Raw genomic sequence first — 16414 nt, 5'->3', positions numbered from 1 at the left:
GATGAGCTTGCTCTTTTTTAAAAGTTCGGATCCTAATCAGGAAGCCCTCTTCGAGCTCATCTAATCCCAGACTTCAAAGACGATCCCCTCCACATGCTAGCAGCAACCTGCGTCCCAAAACCCCCAAGCTTCTGGACAGAGAAGCCCACAAAGCTGCACGTCGGATCCTGCACGAGGTATGAGGCGGCAAAGCGCCTCGCTTCCCTCGGGCGGATCTTGAGGGAAACGACCGCGCCCGCTCTCTAAGATCTCGCCAGCTTCGGGCTGGGCAGAGAGAGAAAAAAAACCCCGCCGCGCTCCGACGTGCCCGAGGGCCCAGTTCAGCGCCTTGCACGCTCCGCCCCGCTTGACGGCAGCAGCCAGGAATGCGCTTCCGGAGGCGAAGAGGGAGCAGCGGCGTTGGCGGGTCTGGCCGTCTCCTTTCCCGGGTCTGCCACACGGGGGGAAGGCGCGGAGGCGTGAGGGACCCACCGGACGCCGCCCCGGAGAGAAGACCAGGCCCGGCTGGGAAGGGCCAGGAAGGAGCTTTCCCGCGCCGCCAGCCAGCTTGTCCTCCGGGCCAGACGCACCAGAGGCGAGCCCCGGCCATGGCACCGGTAAGGGCTGCGATCAGGGTGGGTTGTTATTTTTTTGGGGGGTGGGGAAGGGGGGTGGGGTGCACAAAGCTGCAGCAAAGCAATCCTGGGTTTGTGTGTCTCCACCTTTATTCACGTGGATGGGCTGCGGGATAAGGGAGACAGACCCCTCCCGTCTTGCTCTCCTTTACCGAAGATCTCCCGGGATTCCCTCTGCAGAGCCCACCCCACCGACTCAGCATGGGTCTTTAAGTGTGGGGCGGGGGGGGCTGCTAAGTGAAGGAAAGGAGAAGATCTTGAGGTCTTGGAGCGAAATATGGGAAGTCATGAAAGTCGTTCACCAAGTCTTTTGTTCTGGCGCGGGAAGGGGAGGCGTGGATCATCTCCCTTCCCTCCTCCCCCCAGCCCCCCCCCCTTGAATTGGGTTCGGGACTTTTGGTTCCAAGCAGGACTTAAAAAGGATTTAAAGAGCTAAAGGTTCCAAGCAAGCCAACGGCGATCTCTGCCGCCTTAAGTGGCGGATGGAAACGCGAGTATTTTCCATGTAAGGTTTCACACGATTCTTCTGCGAGTTTCCGATCCATGTTTTTTTTTGCAAAGTCTGTTTGTGGAATTTGATCTCTTTGAGTTAACCACTCAAGGGCCTGCCTGGGAATAAGTTCATAAATGCAACCCAGTAAAGCGTGCATGGAAAAAGCTCGACGTTTGCAACTTCCTGATCCTAAAGCCGCCCTGGTATTTTTTTTAAATAAAAAAAGTAACTTCAAAATAGATCCAGGAGAAGTTATAACCAGTGTCGTTTTCATTCAGCTATATTTACCGGCAGTTCAACTCATAGGATATCTTTGTACATTCTGTTTCCTGAAGATACTGCATTTCATTCCCACAATCTTTGGTAGGGATATTTTTATTTTTCATTTCCCCCCTCTTGTGTATCTGATATAATTACAGTACTTGGAGTTTGCAGTAGTATATTTATATTTGAATATTAACATCTTTTTATAGGAACTTCCTCTTTGTCTCTGGGGCATTGCATTTCCATTCTTAATATTTTTGGTGTGATTTCATGCCTTTCTGACACATTAAATTACCTTGATTAAAGTGTTCAGAAAATTGTTGAGCATTAAACCCTTCACCCACCTTTTTAAGTAGACATTGACTCATAACTAAGCAACATTTTTTTTCTATCCAAACCAGCCTTAAGTTGCTGCATTGCTGTTTCTTTTGAAGTATTATTAGAAATGTCACTTTGGCATTGATTCCTATTGTTCTAATAACATTGCAGTGGAAGGCACACTTGCTTGCCTAATTTGGCAAATTGGTTTTATCTTGGGCACCAGTTCAAATTATATTTGGCTGTGTTGTTGCAAGAACTATCCAATTCCTTCTACTGTACATTGGTTTTCAATTTATTAAAGACCTGTATTTGATCCAAAGATAGAGAATTATAATAATTCCTGGATTATGTTTGTAAAAACAGTATTATTTACTTTAGAATGGCTTAAAATTAGTAAAATTGGAGTATACAATATCTTGGGGACTAAGGAGAAGTACATCATATTAACACAAGAAAGAGTGGGCTAGTAAAAAAAGAGTAATTTTGATTTAAATTTAGTTTCAGCTTAACTAATTTAAATTAATTACATATTGTTAATGTTTATTCCCACATATTTAGTGATTTCTTCCCTCTGTCACATTAAATATTATAATTTGCTCCAAGAACCACAGGATCAATTCTCTCTGACAGAACCTAATGTGAATATCGCCTGCATTTCATCAAAATGCCAATTCCACTGGTTATTTTCTCCCTCCATTTTTGTTCCACTTTTTTTTTACCAACTTGTTTGATGAACAGAACTTAAAAGATTGCATGCTATTTTGTTAACTTTAATAGCATCTGGATTTACCTAAAAATCAAGGCAGACTGGATAGCATTGTGATTCTAAACTATTATCACTTTCAGATATACCGAACAAATTGTTTTACTTGGTTCATATCCTATGACAACTTGAAACTAGTTAATTTGGGCCTTTATCTTATAGGATCAGATAATTTTATTAATGCTTCTGTTGTTCTACGTCAATAATTGAAATATTGAAAGATAGGTTATAAACCAAGTCCCCGATCCTATAGTCCTTACAAGGATGTTCTAGGAACTGATCCATAGGATGATTGACTGAAGGCAAAAGTCATATTTGCCCTTTCAGGAGAAGATCCAGTCTTACAAGTATCTCTGGCTTTTGCTTCCTCCATCCTGGAAGTCTGAACCAGAAGCAAAATGGGGAAATCTTGCATGCAGAGGAGGGGAACATGAATCCTAATAAGCCTAACCAAAACAAACTATAACGGAATATTTGTGGTCCCTGAAATGGATGAGGATCAATTATTTCCCATTAGAAACAACGGGGAGAAACCCAGAAAAGGAGGGGTGGTTGGTAGTTTCTAATACCCATCTGCAAGAATTTTGGATTCATCTCTCCCTCCCTTGTCACAATTGGATTTATTTTTGAATGCAAGATTCTTTAATTCAGACCTTATTTGCTATATGCTAAATAAATAAATTTGAACTGATAGTTAATGGGGAAAATTTCATTTTCCTATTGGGCAAATACAGCATGTATGATAGAACTGTTAATGACAATTAACTTACCAATCACTGTCCTTTAATTTTTCTCAATAGTGTAGAAGGCTTAAATGTTATACATCTTTTCCATGCTAAGCATAAACAACCCTTGTATAATGTAAGACAAGACAGGGTTATAGAAACAGAGGTTTGTTTTGCCAACGACTTTCCTGAGTCTCTGCTTCCACCAGTTTTCAAAATTAATTTATCCAGACATTCTGGGTAGTTAAATACAATAAATGTACTCAAGGCCTCTTTGTATGATGAACAGGAAGATTGACATCTTAGCTTTCCATTTGCCTGTTAATCATTATTCTGAAAATGTATTGCACTCACACAAAGGTCTTTTGAAGGGTTTTTTAAAATGTTGCAGCTGATATAAATCACATGAAATGTATAATAGAGAATGATATACTCTAATTTTGGATAATCCTTCACTTCTCTGGACCCTGATTAAACTTGGAATCTAAATGGAAGAACTGTAGTTAACCAGAAAGATTTTCTGCCTTGGGCACCAAACTAATTATAAAAATCAAATAATGATAAAGCAAATTACTCACCAGGGTGTTGCAAAAAAAAAAAAAAGCTTAAGGAAATGAGTAAGCAGACTTACGTATCATAAAAAAATGAGTAATCAGCTCTGTAGACAATAGTTTCTTGCTTTGTAATTAATACTGATGGGTCTGGACTAATGCACTCCCATTCCCCATTTTTACCTTACAGAATAAATTAAAAGCAAAAATGTCTGAACAAATACAGTTCCCTTGACATCTGAACCTGTAACTGTGATTTTTTTCTTCCATTTATGAGAATATAAAAGGATTAAAGTTTGGCTTCGGCTTATGGCTGGTTCATTAAAGTTTAAACAGAGTAAATTCTTCTTTGAACATATTTAATTTCCAAATGATCTAAGTGCTCACTGTCAAATCAGAAGTTGGGTCATTGGCAATAGTATTCCGTTGTTTTAAAGGAGGGGACTTGTTTCAGTGATAAATACTGTATTTTTCAGAGTATAAGATGCAGCTTAGTTTTTTGGGGGGGAAATAGGGGTGGGGGGGAAATCTGCCTACCAGGTATTCATCTGGCTAGTGTCCTTAGTCTGGTCAGCTTCAGCACATTAGTTTGCTGATTTTTATCTCCTGCTTGGGGATAAAAAAACAGTTTCTAAAGCACAACTTATCTTTGGAGAGATAAGCAGTGAGAAAAGCAGGTGAAGCTCAGAAGATGCTTCACTCGCTAGCACCTCATTAGGGGTGAGAGTCACCTCATTAGGGGTGAGAGTCGGAGGGTTTATCACTTCACGAAAAAAAGCTTCACTGAAAAGCTTAGCATGGAGATCACTTTACTTGCTAGCGCCTCATTAGGGCTGAAAAAAAGCTACATTCAGAGTATAAGACGCAGTCAAATTTTCAGCCTCTTTTAGGAGGGAAAAAGTTGCATATTATACTCCAAAAAATACGGTAGGTATATTTTGCATTCTGGAGATCCAGTCTCAGATATGTAACATCTACAAATGAGACTGGAAAAATTTCTGCCTGAATGTGTCTTCTGCCGTCAGCTTTTAAAATTAGTCTAGCAGCATGACTGCCTCAGGAACTCTGGGAGTTGAAGTCTACAAGTCATAAAAGGACCATCGCTGTAGATGAATAGCTTAAGATCAGTTAGTAGACCTGACCTGTTCCAGTAGTAGGCTAGATGGATCAAAAGTCTGACCCAGGAAAAGGCAGTTTTCTGTGCTTCTTTAATATTCATTAGAATCAGCAGCTATATAGCAATCCTCAATTTATAAAAAGTTGCAACCTACCTGAAAAGAGAACTTACAACTCAGATTGAAAGTTATGTTGGTTCCCACCCATGGCCACATGATTGTATTTTGGGTGCTCAGCAACGTGGCCACAATGCTCTGTTTGAAGCATCCTGTGGTTAATTACATGACTGGGGTTTTTTTTATGGTTTTTGGAGAAACTGGTATTTTCTTTCAGTTTTCAGTAGAACTGTATCTATAGCGAACAGTACCAGTCGGTTTGCTCTTACAACCACTGTGTTCGTTTAATGACCATCAGAAAACACAGCCATAATGAACAGGTTCCATTACAGTCATCTAGGGATTACATGTAGGAAAATTCTGTGAAAAACAAATATTGCCTAGAATCTCCAGTAACAAACTTGGACAATGAATGGAATTCATTTGCTTTTGTGGGATGTGATAAGTCTTGTAATAACATGCATTTTTACATAAATGCTTTACATGCCATTGGAGAGGTAACTTGGCTTTAGTATTAAATGAAATATGCTCATGTACAGTGAAACGTGTGTGTGTGTGTGTATGCAGAGTTCTCGGTAATGGTAGTTTAATACTCTGACAATGTCAGCAGATGGCTGATGAAAAATTAGTAGAATAAAATTTTAATTATTTTAGTTCTGGAGCTCGCAGACACTTTCACGACAAACTATTTTGTACCAAAGTTGTGTTTTGCTGAAATAAAAGAAATAAAGGCAGACTAGTCTAGATCTATTTCAAGCTATTTAGTTCTTATCACTAGCCATACCCTTACTTGGATTCGAACTTGGGCTGCCTGCATATTAGTTCAAATTCAAGTTCAAATCCAAGTAAGAGTATGACTAGCTGATGAGAACTAAATAGCTTGAAATAGATATAGACTAGTCTCCCTTTATTTCTTTTTCAGCAAAACACACACACACACATACACACACATATATATATCTTTAAACTGATACGTAATTTCTGTGTTGTACATAGGAAAATAAGAAATGAGTTATAATATGTAGTCCAGCGAAGTGGCCAAGAAGCTGGATTAAAATGGAGGAGGGTGGGTTTAAGCACAGCCTCAGCCGCAGAAACTCACTCAGTGACTCAACCCTACTTCCCTGAGGGTGCTACTACTCATGCTGCCTTGAGCTCAGAGAGAGAAAAAAATAGGGTAAACATCAAATAAATAATGACATAGGCACATTTTTTTCTTTAAATATTTGGGTGAAAGGGGGTTGTGTTTGATTTGAGAAGTTCATTGTTTTTATTATATACAAAATCAAAATATAAGATCAACTTCTAAAAGTATGGGGATGATAGGCCATTATGCCAGAAAACAGTTCATGCCATTTATTTTGGCATCTTTTCAGGTATATAAAGCTTTCTAACCAATACTCTTCAATCAATTCCTTCAATCTTTCCCAATCAGACTCCGTTTTCAATCATTGCTTTACTTGCACTTGTTCAATTTTGCCCAAATCTTCCTTCAAAAGTATTTAGGAGTCTATGCTACATGTACTTTTACATAAATTAAGCTTGGATTAATTTTAGATGTAAGTAGCATGTAAAAAAATGCATATGTAAACCTCAAAGGATACATGGATTAGTCCAGGACTGTCAAATTCCTGGCCTGCAGGATGGATGCGTCATATACAGGCCACGCCCACCCCAGTTCCACAAATGGGAAAGCCACTGCGAAACGTCACGTGACGCTGCAAGTTTGACACCTGTGCATTATTGAAAACAGTATATAGGTAGTCTTCAACTTAACAATCATAACTGAGCCTGTCCATTACAGTCATAAGCAATGACGGTTGCAAAATAAGCCATCATATGATTTATTTGATTTTACCGCCTTTTTTGTGGCAATTGCTAAATCACCATGGTCATTAAATGACTCCATGGTTGTCAAGTAAAGTCATTGTTTATAGTGGGGTATTTTTGCCAAAACCCAGAAATAAAGTTTTTTAAAAATGTCATAAATCCCAGTCATATGATTAGGGGCCTGGATGCTAAAACATATGAGAAACAGTCACATGAATTGCGTATGGTTAGTTTAGTGAAAAGAAGGACTAGAGATGACATGATAGCAGTTTTCTATTATTTGGGGGACTGCCACAAAAAAGAGTGGGGGGTGTCAACCTATTTTCCAAAGCACCTGAAGACAGGACAAGCAGCAACAGAAACTAATCAGGGAGAGAAGCAACCTGGAACTAAGCAGTAATTTCCTATCAAGTGAGAATAATTAATCAGTGTAACAGCTTGCCTTCAGAAGTTGTGGGTGCTCCAACACTGGAGGCTTTTAAGAAGAAACTGGACAGCCGTTTATCTCCTAAGTTGGGTCTCCTACTTAAGCAGGGGTTTAGCTAGAAGATTCTAAAGTCCCTTCCAATTCTGTTTTTCTGTTATCTGTTATCTGATTGAACAACACTGCAAACAGTTGTAATTGCATGCTAATTGCCAAGCACTTGAAATGCATTCAGATTACTTCAGAACCAGATGATAAATACTGTCATAAGATGAGGACTGCCTGAATAATAGCTATTATTTTAATATGCAAATACAGTGACATTTTTTGATGTATGGAATATTTTTCCTTGTCCTTTCTTTGTCTCTTTCAAAACTCACCCACTGATCTGAAGCAGGTTCGTTTCAATCTTTTGAAAGCAGGCAGGAAAGCACTTTTGAGCTGTTTCTTTATGGATTATGGATGATTTATTTTTATTCCCAGTGTCGGTATAATAGCCACAGTAACTTTTGTTTTCAAAATGAAACCACACTATCCTGCAGTTGAGAGCGGATCAGTAATTAAAAGTTGTCAAGTGTTTAATATTTTTTTATATCCAGTTCTTGTCTGCCACAGTTTTTATAGGTGAACTATTTAAAAAGTCAGAATGCTAAAGGAAATTACAAATTTCCTTTTCCGGAATAGAGAGAAACTTGTGCTGTCTGTTTAATAAACAGTATGTTATTTTCCTGTACTTGTTTTTTGTTGATTTCTATTGTTTCATTTCACAAAGACTCCAAAGACCTTTATCTTGATTTTTAATGAATATGTTTCTGTTAGACCAAATGTTCCAACCTGTACAGGTACTCCTCATAATCATTATTGAGCCCAAAATTAAAGTCATAAGTTATGCCAGTTGTTAAATTGGTCACCATGTGACCATACCCAGTAGTTGTTAAGCAGATATGGTGATTATTAAACAGATTATTCACAGTGGCCACTTCTTGCCAGAAACAGGAAGTAGAAGCTGGCTTCCAGATTTTGTGTCACTGCACGGTGTTACAAACAACCATAAATATGGCCCAGTTGTCAAGTACCCAAAATGCAATTGTATGAATAGTGGGGAAACCCTGACCATCAGAGCTTTGAATCTGGGTTGTAAATAGCCTTGAGGAAGCCTGTCATAACACTCAACAGTTATTAATAGCTATAGCACCTAGAGTTATATACCGCTTCATAGTCCTTTACAGCCCTCTCTTAAGTGGTTTATAAAGTCAGCATATTGCCCCCAACAATCTGGCTCCTCATTTTACCTACCTCAGAAGGATGGAAAGCTGAGCCAATCTTGAGCCAGTCAGAATCGAACTGCTGGCAGTGGGCAGAGTTTGCCTGCAATACTGCATTCTAACCACTGCGCCACCACAGCCCATTAAGGGATCAGTCATAGGTCAAGAACGACTTGTAAAAAGTCAAAGCAGTATTTCAGCTGACTTGGCTTCTGTATAGTCTGGCTGATGTCAGTGATTATGACTGGCGAAGATTTTCAAAAACTACTTATTATAGGGTCCTTGTCTTCCACAATGCATATTGTGAGTCCTTTTTCTCTCTTCAGTCTGTATATAACTTTCAAACTAATGCAGCCTCTTCAGCAAAAACATCCAATTTTATAAGCATTCGATTCTAGAATTATTGTTGTATTTAAGACATACAGTAGTATATAAAACATGTTCTAAAATGTAATTAACAAATATGAGCTTTAAAATTATATTTATATTTATTCGGGGAGAAGTTGAAATAAAAAAAACTTTTTGGCACATGGTTTGCTTATGGTTTAAGACAATATGCTTTTACCATTTTTTCCCTGGCTTAAAGTAATTTGTTTCCTGGAATAGGGGAATGAGAAGACATTGAAGAAGGTCATAAACTAAGGAATTAAGCTAAATGATTAAAGCTGAAGACAAAGTACATGCTGAAGAATATTACTAACATCTCCAATTATATTAAACATCTTTTTTTCTGGTTAACAGAGGAGCATGGGCATTCATAGCAAAGAAAGGTTTCATTAAAATAAAAACATGTAACGGTGTCATGTTACAAGTTTCACCATTTATGTACTTGCAAAAACATTACAATACAAATTCAAAAGTTTTTATCACACTTTATTATCTCATCACCCCTTTAGAGATAGCTTTATGTAGAATGCTTATTTTTTGCAGCAAATGTAAAAGTCTTGTGACAATTTCAATTTGTAATTGCATGAATTTTTGTGAATCACAGCCCACTTCATCAAATATATAGAATGTGATACTTAAAATATGTTGGTTAACATATTAATAGAGGCATTAATTCTGTCAGTTATTACAAATGTACATTTGATCCATGTTACTGATGGATTATAAACAGATGGCTCAGTTTTTGTCTTGGTTAAAGAGAGAATCATAGGAGTTTTTGCAGCTCATCTCAGGTTCCAAGCATTATGTACTTTGGATGCATAGATCTTTTAGAAAAATCTTGGGGGAAATGGTTATTTGGTATATTGCTAATTAGTGTTCCATTAATCTAAGGTTTTTCTTTAAAATATAGAAATACATGTTTTTTGCAATGCAGTTGTCAAAATTATCTACTACGTTTATTGTCTGAACCACATTTGTTAAACCTTATGCAGATACTTAAATAAGCTAATTTAATTGTTTTCCTTGTATTCAACAGATACATTTCCATTCCCTTCTCTTGGTTGGAATATTAAATTGCTTCATACTATACGGATTTGCCCAACAAAGTAAGTGGAATAATTTCAAAATGTGAATTCATATAGATTGCATCCATTCTGAATTCATCTGGAAAGCACTGCATTCTTTTTTAACAGCTGGCATTATGGCTGTGTTGATACAGGAGAAAGAAATCAGCATTGATTTCTTTCCTGGAAAGGGACTGAGATGTATCTTCTAAATAATGCTCCAGGCCACCTGGAGGATTTTAAATTATTTAAGAAAACTTGGAACTATTGTGTCACCCAGGTCTCATGCAAAATTCTGTGCGTTCTCCATTCTTCCAGTAAGGTAAACTCGTATATTTTAATCTTTTTGACAATTAATAAAACACAAGGAAGTACAATCCTAACACTGCCTATCCAGTTTTTTTACATGTAAAAAATTCAGAATTTATTCTACTTAATGTTGATTTTCACTGTGTATAAAACTAAATACATGGCACACAGTTACGCACACAAATATTAATCTGATTTCTCTAAACGAAACTGCCTTTGATATAAGAAATGGCTTTTACAGTAGCACTAATAATGCTACATGGTGAATAGTTCGAATGTGGAGAAGGACATGTACTAATTGTAACTTCAATTAGCTCTGTGATTGTATTGTTACAAAATTTGATCATATGTTTCTTATAGGTGGGAGCATTTGTATAAATGCTAATGCAAAATCATGTGCTGATTGTATACAAGCTGGCCCAAATTGTGGATGGTGTAAAAATATAGTACGTATTTTTAACTATTTCAAAACATTATTTGTGTTACGTCAATTATAAATGTGTAATTAATTCAAAATGTATTGCTATGAATTTACATGGTTCATTTTTATAGATATGTATAAATTTGGTAGCTACAGGTAGTCCTTGTCTTAAGAATACAATTGGAACCAGAATTTCCTAAACTGTACAATTACAAGTCAAGCCCAATTTTATAACCTTTTTACTACAATTATAGAGCAAATTTGGCTTCCTCTATTGTCTTTGCTTGCTAGAAGTGACCAGGAATGTGTAGATGGCTATCATGTGGCTTAGGGGCAACTGTTGTAAATGTATGCCAAGTCCTAAACATCCAATGTGACTATGGAGACATTCCAGTGGTGGTAAGTGCAAGGACCAGTCGAATGTCACTTTTTTCAGTAATGTTATAACTATGAATGACCATAAGTTGAGGACTACCTGTAGGTGTAATTGAGAGTTGTTCTGGAGATGGCTTGGAGGAGGGCCTCTCATTAATAAAAAAAACTGGCATGATAAAAATGAAGACTGCAATCCTGTTAGCTGATGAGATAACATAGGAAGGAGGATCCAGAAATTATTTGCTTACAACAGCTTGCTAGCTATAGTAGAAGACCAGGTACCCCACAGACTGCAATTCAAACCTATAGAAAGGATGTCAAGTAGAGAAGGCCCTTGAATAAGATCTGAGACCCAGAGGCAGCATTAATCACTTTTGCATTTTTCAAGCAACTTAGTTCCAGATGAACAGTAGGAAAGTGGAAGCAGGAGAAATAGTATTCCTTTGTTTTTCTGGGCTAACAAGTAAAACTCGCTCATCTCCCTTCTCCTAGTCATCTCTAACTGGTATGCCTCTTATTAATACATTGGCAACGTATCCTTGGCTGTGGCTATCTGAAAATAATACAGCATTTTGAAGTCTAGGAATTGGATAAAAATATACATTTTCTGCTCAAAATCAGAAAACATTTGTGAAATTGTCCTAATCTGGCCATAGAGTGGGCTAGCACATTAAATACTAAGAATTTCATAGCAAATATAGGTTGCCACAGGAAAACAAGCATTTTTTTTTCCTTTTTATGATCCTCTAGTCTCTCAATTCAGGGTAGAGTTGGGGTAACTGGGTGGAGCTGAGCGTTTACTGGCCAGATGCCGTTCCGGAGGCCTATGTGGAGTTCACAGCAGATTTTTTTTTTTTTGCGTGCTAGGAGAGAGACATTTACCACTACTTAGGATTGTCCTCTCAACCTTTCCAAGAGGGATCAGAATGTCTTTATTACTAGGTCACCATGCAACTCAAAAACAAGCAAAAAATTATCAAAAATATTTGCCAGGCTTGTGGAAAGATACAATAGCTAACATATGCATTTCATTTTTCTCAATGGATCCGTATAGCTCACGATGTTATGTTAGACTAATCATGTGCTTTAGAAGTAAATTATCTCTTACTGTGTGTGATTAGAATAATATGGTAGTGGCGATGACAAGCAATAGCATCTAAATTTAAAGTCACTCTGTCTCTTAATAGCAAGGTGGGATGAATACCAATTAATAAAACTGTTCTATATCTCATAAAAATAATGAGATAAAATTAGAACTTACAAAGATCTAGTTTCAAAGGTCAAAATGGGACACATTCATAAACCTATCAGGAGCTCCTTAAAGTAGCTGTATCTTTTATTAGGTAACTGAATTATGCTGGAAAAGGAGATACTTGGTTTAACGTAGCCCCAACAGGTGCTACATGAATTCCATCTGTGTACTGAATCACATTTTATCCTTCAAATTTGTATCTCTCACAATCAGAAAAAAAAGAAAGGATGGATTAAATCTAATTTGAATTCATTATATCAGTTTCAACCATGGTTCTTAAATGATTGTTCACATAGAAGGAGCAGGATATTCTGGCATCAGGTCCAACTCTTAACTGCTGAGTATCTGGTAGACCTACCATTTATCCTATTTTTAAGTTCCTGTTAGCAGTCTTAAGAAAAATGTGCTCACTCCTTTGATCTTACTACCTAAACAATCAATTGTTCTCTTTTGAAAGGACAATTGGCAACTTCCCTGTTTCTACTGGATAGAATATTACTTCCTGTTGATTTAGAACTGCCCATTTTTTCTGATCTCTCCTCTATTGATATACTATTACTTCTGATTCTGATGAATTGATATACATGTTATGTTCTTTGTACTTGGTTAGTATACCTTGCTAGGTTGAAGATTGGTTTAAATTGCCATTAAACTTCAACTGGCCATGATCATTTCCTGTATCAGTACTTCTGTCAGAAAAATGATAGTCATTTTCATCCTTTACTTGACACACACAATCTGCCACATGTTAAAGCAGGGGTATCAAACTTGATTTCATTGAGGGGCGCATCAGGGTTACGTTTGACCTCAGGGGGGCTGGGGGCGTGGCTGGGGTGGTGCGGCCAGCTCAATATCACTCGTGTTGGGGCATCCTCTGGTAGTAGGTCTGGGGAGATCCACTGTCTCCAGAGAAGGAAGGCTAGACCAGGGAAAGCGCCAAACCCTTGTTCTCCAGAGCAGGAGGAGCAGTTTTGCTGGCTGGGGAATTCTCGGAGTTGAAGTCCGCCGTGCTTAAAGTTGCCAAGGTTGAATACCCCTGCTCCAGAGAAGCCTTGCTGTCTCTTGGTGGCCAAGTGCTAAGGCAGGACTTTCCTTCCTTCCATCCCTCCCTCCTTCATTCATTCTTTTTTTCTCTCCTTTCTTCCTTTCCCTCTTTCCTTCTTTTTTCTTCCTTGTTCTCTTCCCATCTTTTTCTTTGTCTTCCCCTTTCTCTTTTCCTGTCCCTTCTTGGATGCTCAAATGCAAAAGGGGAAACATATTCTTTTGTTTCGTTTTGCTTTTAGTTTGTTTTGCTAACTCTCTGCCAGCAAAAACGGAGCCGGGGGGGAGGGGGGGCTCCCGAGCTCCATTTTTGCTGGCAGAGGCACCATGGTCCAGTCCTTCGCTGTTTCCAGAGCATCCCCACAAGCCAGTTTTAAGCACCCTGAGGGCCAAATTCGGCCCATGGCCATGAGTTTGATGCCCCTGCCTTAAAGCTTTATTAAGATGAAATGGAATGCTTGAAGAAGGCTTTGATTTTGTAATTGTATCTATTATGTCCTTACCTTGGACATTTGATGATCCACAGTTTATCTACTGTGCCTTTTGTCTTAACTACAGTTGATTCTCCTGTTATTGACTCGATCAGACATCACTGATCCTGTTTCTCAACTCTTTGCCTGTTATCAGGAATTGTGTGCCTTATATACTCTCAACTGTAAAAATGCCTCCATCAGAGAATCCTTATTACTAAGCAGAGCAAATCTTGTTTATAACTAGAGCCTTGAAGATTGCCTGTGATTTAGTGATTACTGTTTTTCAGGTAATCTTATTAGACACTTCCAGTCTGATTTTTCTATGCATGGTTTCCGCATTATTGCAAGCTGTCAGAATTATGGCCCAATCCAACCTCATTGCCACCTATTCCATAACACCTAGATGATCTTTATATAACATCTCTCTCTCTCTCTCTCTCTCTCTCTCTCACACACACACACACACACACACACACACCATTCTACCCCTTTTATTACATTTTTTTATTTATATCCTGCCTTTATTTTTATAATAAAGGCAGGATATTTATAATAAAGTCAAAGTGTTAAACATATCTAATACTCCTTCCTCCTCCTATTTACCAGATCATCATCGATTATTTTATGGGACAAACTTGTTCTGATTTTGGATCATTTGCTGTTGTTGCTAAGAGGAAAATGGCAAATGTTTTGCAAGCTTCACACTTATTGGCACATCAACAAATCATTATTATTAAACAACACATAAACTCTTTTTCCAGTCTGATGGCAGACTTAGTGGCATTACAGTGAGATGCTTGACTCTAGTCTCACTAAGGAGGCATCATAAGATTAGTCTTACTTTCCTCGTTATGGATTTTCGTTTCATATCAAGGCCAGTAATAAAACGAATTCTATCCAAAAATTAACTTATGAAAAGTTAGAAATTGTTACATTTTCTTTACTAAATGTGTTCAGGAAAAGGCTACACAGTGATCTTTCAATTGTGCTTTTGCTTAGATTAATTTAGATTTCTGCAGGGAGAGTTGAGTTGGTCTTTTGTGGTTTTGTGACCAGCTGTTAGGAATAGCCTGTAATAAACTAAAAAGGGAATGAGGGCAGAGGGCAGAGAACACCAACAGAATGCTTGGCTTTGCCAAGTAATGGGATGTTTTTGGTGTTTTAGACAAAGAGATGAACAATGAGATTTGAGTTCATCCGCTATGTTTGTTTTGTCTGCTTTCTGGTATTGTCATTGTTCTATCCTTAATATTGCCTTCTTGTTGAATACAAGAGCAAAATTCAGGATTTCACTAGCTGCTATATGCTTAGAAGTAATGGAAGTTATGGATGACTTCTTCCCCAACATTAGACGGATAAACAGTCCTAACTTTCCAGAATACTTAACAGGAGGGCGGGGGATTCAGCTTTCAGTGTCAGGGAATGTAAAAACCATAGTGCTAGTTAAGAGCCATGATGGCACAGTGGTTAGAATGCAGTATTGCAAGCTAATTCTGCTAACTGCCAGCAGTTCGATCCCGACCGGCTCGAAATTGATTCGATCCTTCCATCCTTCCGAGGTAGGTAAAATGAGGACCCAGATTGTTGGGAGCAATATGCTGACTCTGTAAACGATTTAGAAATGGCTGTAAAACACTAAAGCAGTATATAAGTCTGAGCGCTATTGCTAGTGCCAAGAGTCTTCTCCTGCACCTTAACATTTTGCTTCTATGATCTAGCCCTAAAGGAAGTAAAATCACATGCAGCACATGGAAAGAGAAAGGATTCTTTCCCACTCAGACCTTTATGTTCCATTTTTTCCCCTTCCATTCATTCATCACTTGCAGGTCTAGGAATTTTAAGATAGATATGTCTATTCCCTCTTCTTGTTCTGACAAGAATCAACAGAGCCCCTGTCCTTTTGAAGGCAGAGGAGTTCCTTGGTTTATATGCTTTGAGCATTCAGGTGGCAGGGAAGTGATTCTGCTGGGTTTTTTTTTTTATGAGAGGCCCTCAGAGAGTAAAGCTATTTAGCTTGCAAAAATGGTAATCTGCTAAGAGTGATACAGTTTGGATCAGTTTGATCAGAAATCACTTTGGACCTACTCGGTTTTCTTGAATTTATGCAAAGTAGCAGAGACCTTTTCAAAGGTAAAAACGGTCCTAACTTTTTTTAAAATCACCCATTGATTACAGTTGGTAATTAGGTTGAATTTTATTTTTAGGAGTTGATAGGGGGAAGAATATATTGTTTAAACTTTCTCCTTTAGCTTTGTCCTTTCATTTGGCAACCGTATAGGCCTTCTCTGTTTCCCCTACATTACAGTACTGCCTCATAATTATTTAAAACCATGCTTCTCTGGAGTCACACTGTCTGAATTTAATTATAGTTTCCTTGTCACATTAGAGGGCAGTGACTAAATGCAAATAATGCAGTTGGACAAAGATAACCACAGCTTATACACTCATTTGAAATATAATTTGAAATTTCCTAAATTTCGATTCCTCACTTATAGGTCTAATTTCCCAGATTGGGAAAAGTTTTATCTATTGTATATCTTAGACTTCACCTCAGGTTTTTTGCTTCTTGTTTGGGGAACAATTTGTAATGTGGAGCCTGACTTATTAACT

The 16414-nt window shown here is 38.1% G+C and overlaps 1 protein-coding gene across 2 annotated transcripts in view; it reads left to right on the top strand.

The window, feature by feature from the left end:
• The first annotated feature begins 293 nt into the window (after positions 1-293).
• The window catches only part of ITGB1 (integrin subunit beta 1), a 42924-nt gene continuing 26803 nt past the window's right edge, over positions 294-16414 (top strand). Inside the window, exons 1-3 of one of the 2 annotated variants that reach the window (XM_058179732.1) lie at positions 294-596; positions 9906-9975; positions 10603-10688. In XM_058179732.1, the coding sequence (XP_058035715.1) occupies positions 366-596; positions 9906-9975; positions 10603-10688 (387 nt within the window). In that variant the 5' untranslated portion in view covers positions 294-365. The remainder of the gene's footprint in view (positions 597-9905; positions 9976-10602; positions 10689-16414) is intronic. The other variant, XM_058179733.1, reaches the window with a different exon arrangement.

This window comes from Ahaetulla prasina, chromosome 4 (genome assembly GCF_028640845.1).
Source record: "Ahaetulla prasina isolate Xishuangbanna chromosome 4, ASM2864084v1, whole genome shotgun sequence".
Taxonomy (NCBI): domain Eukaryota; kingdom Metazoa; phylum Chordata; class Lepidosauria; order Squamata; family Colubridae; genus Ahaetulla; species Ahaetulla prasina.
The sequence above is the reverse complement of the archived record's forward strand: the minus strand, read 5'-3'. Positions and strand labels throughout refer to the sequence as shown.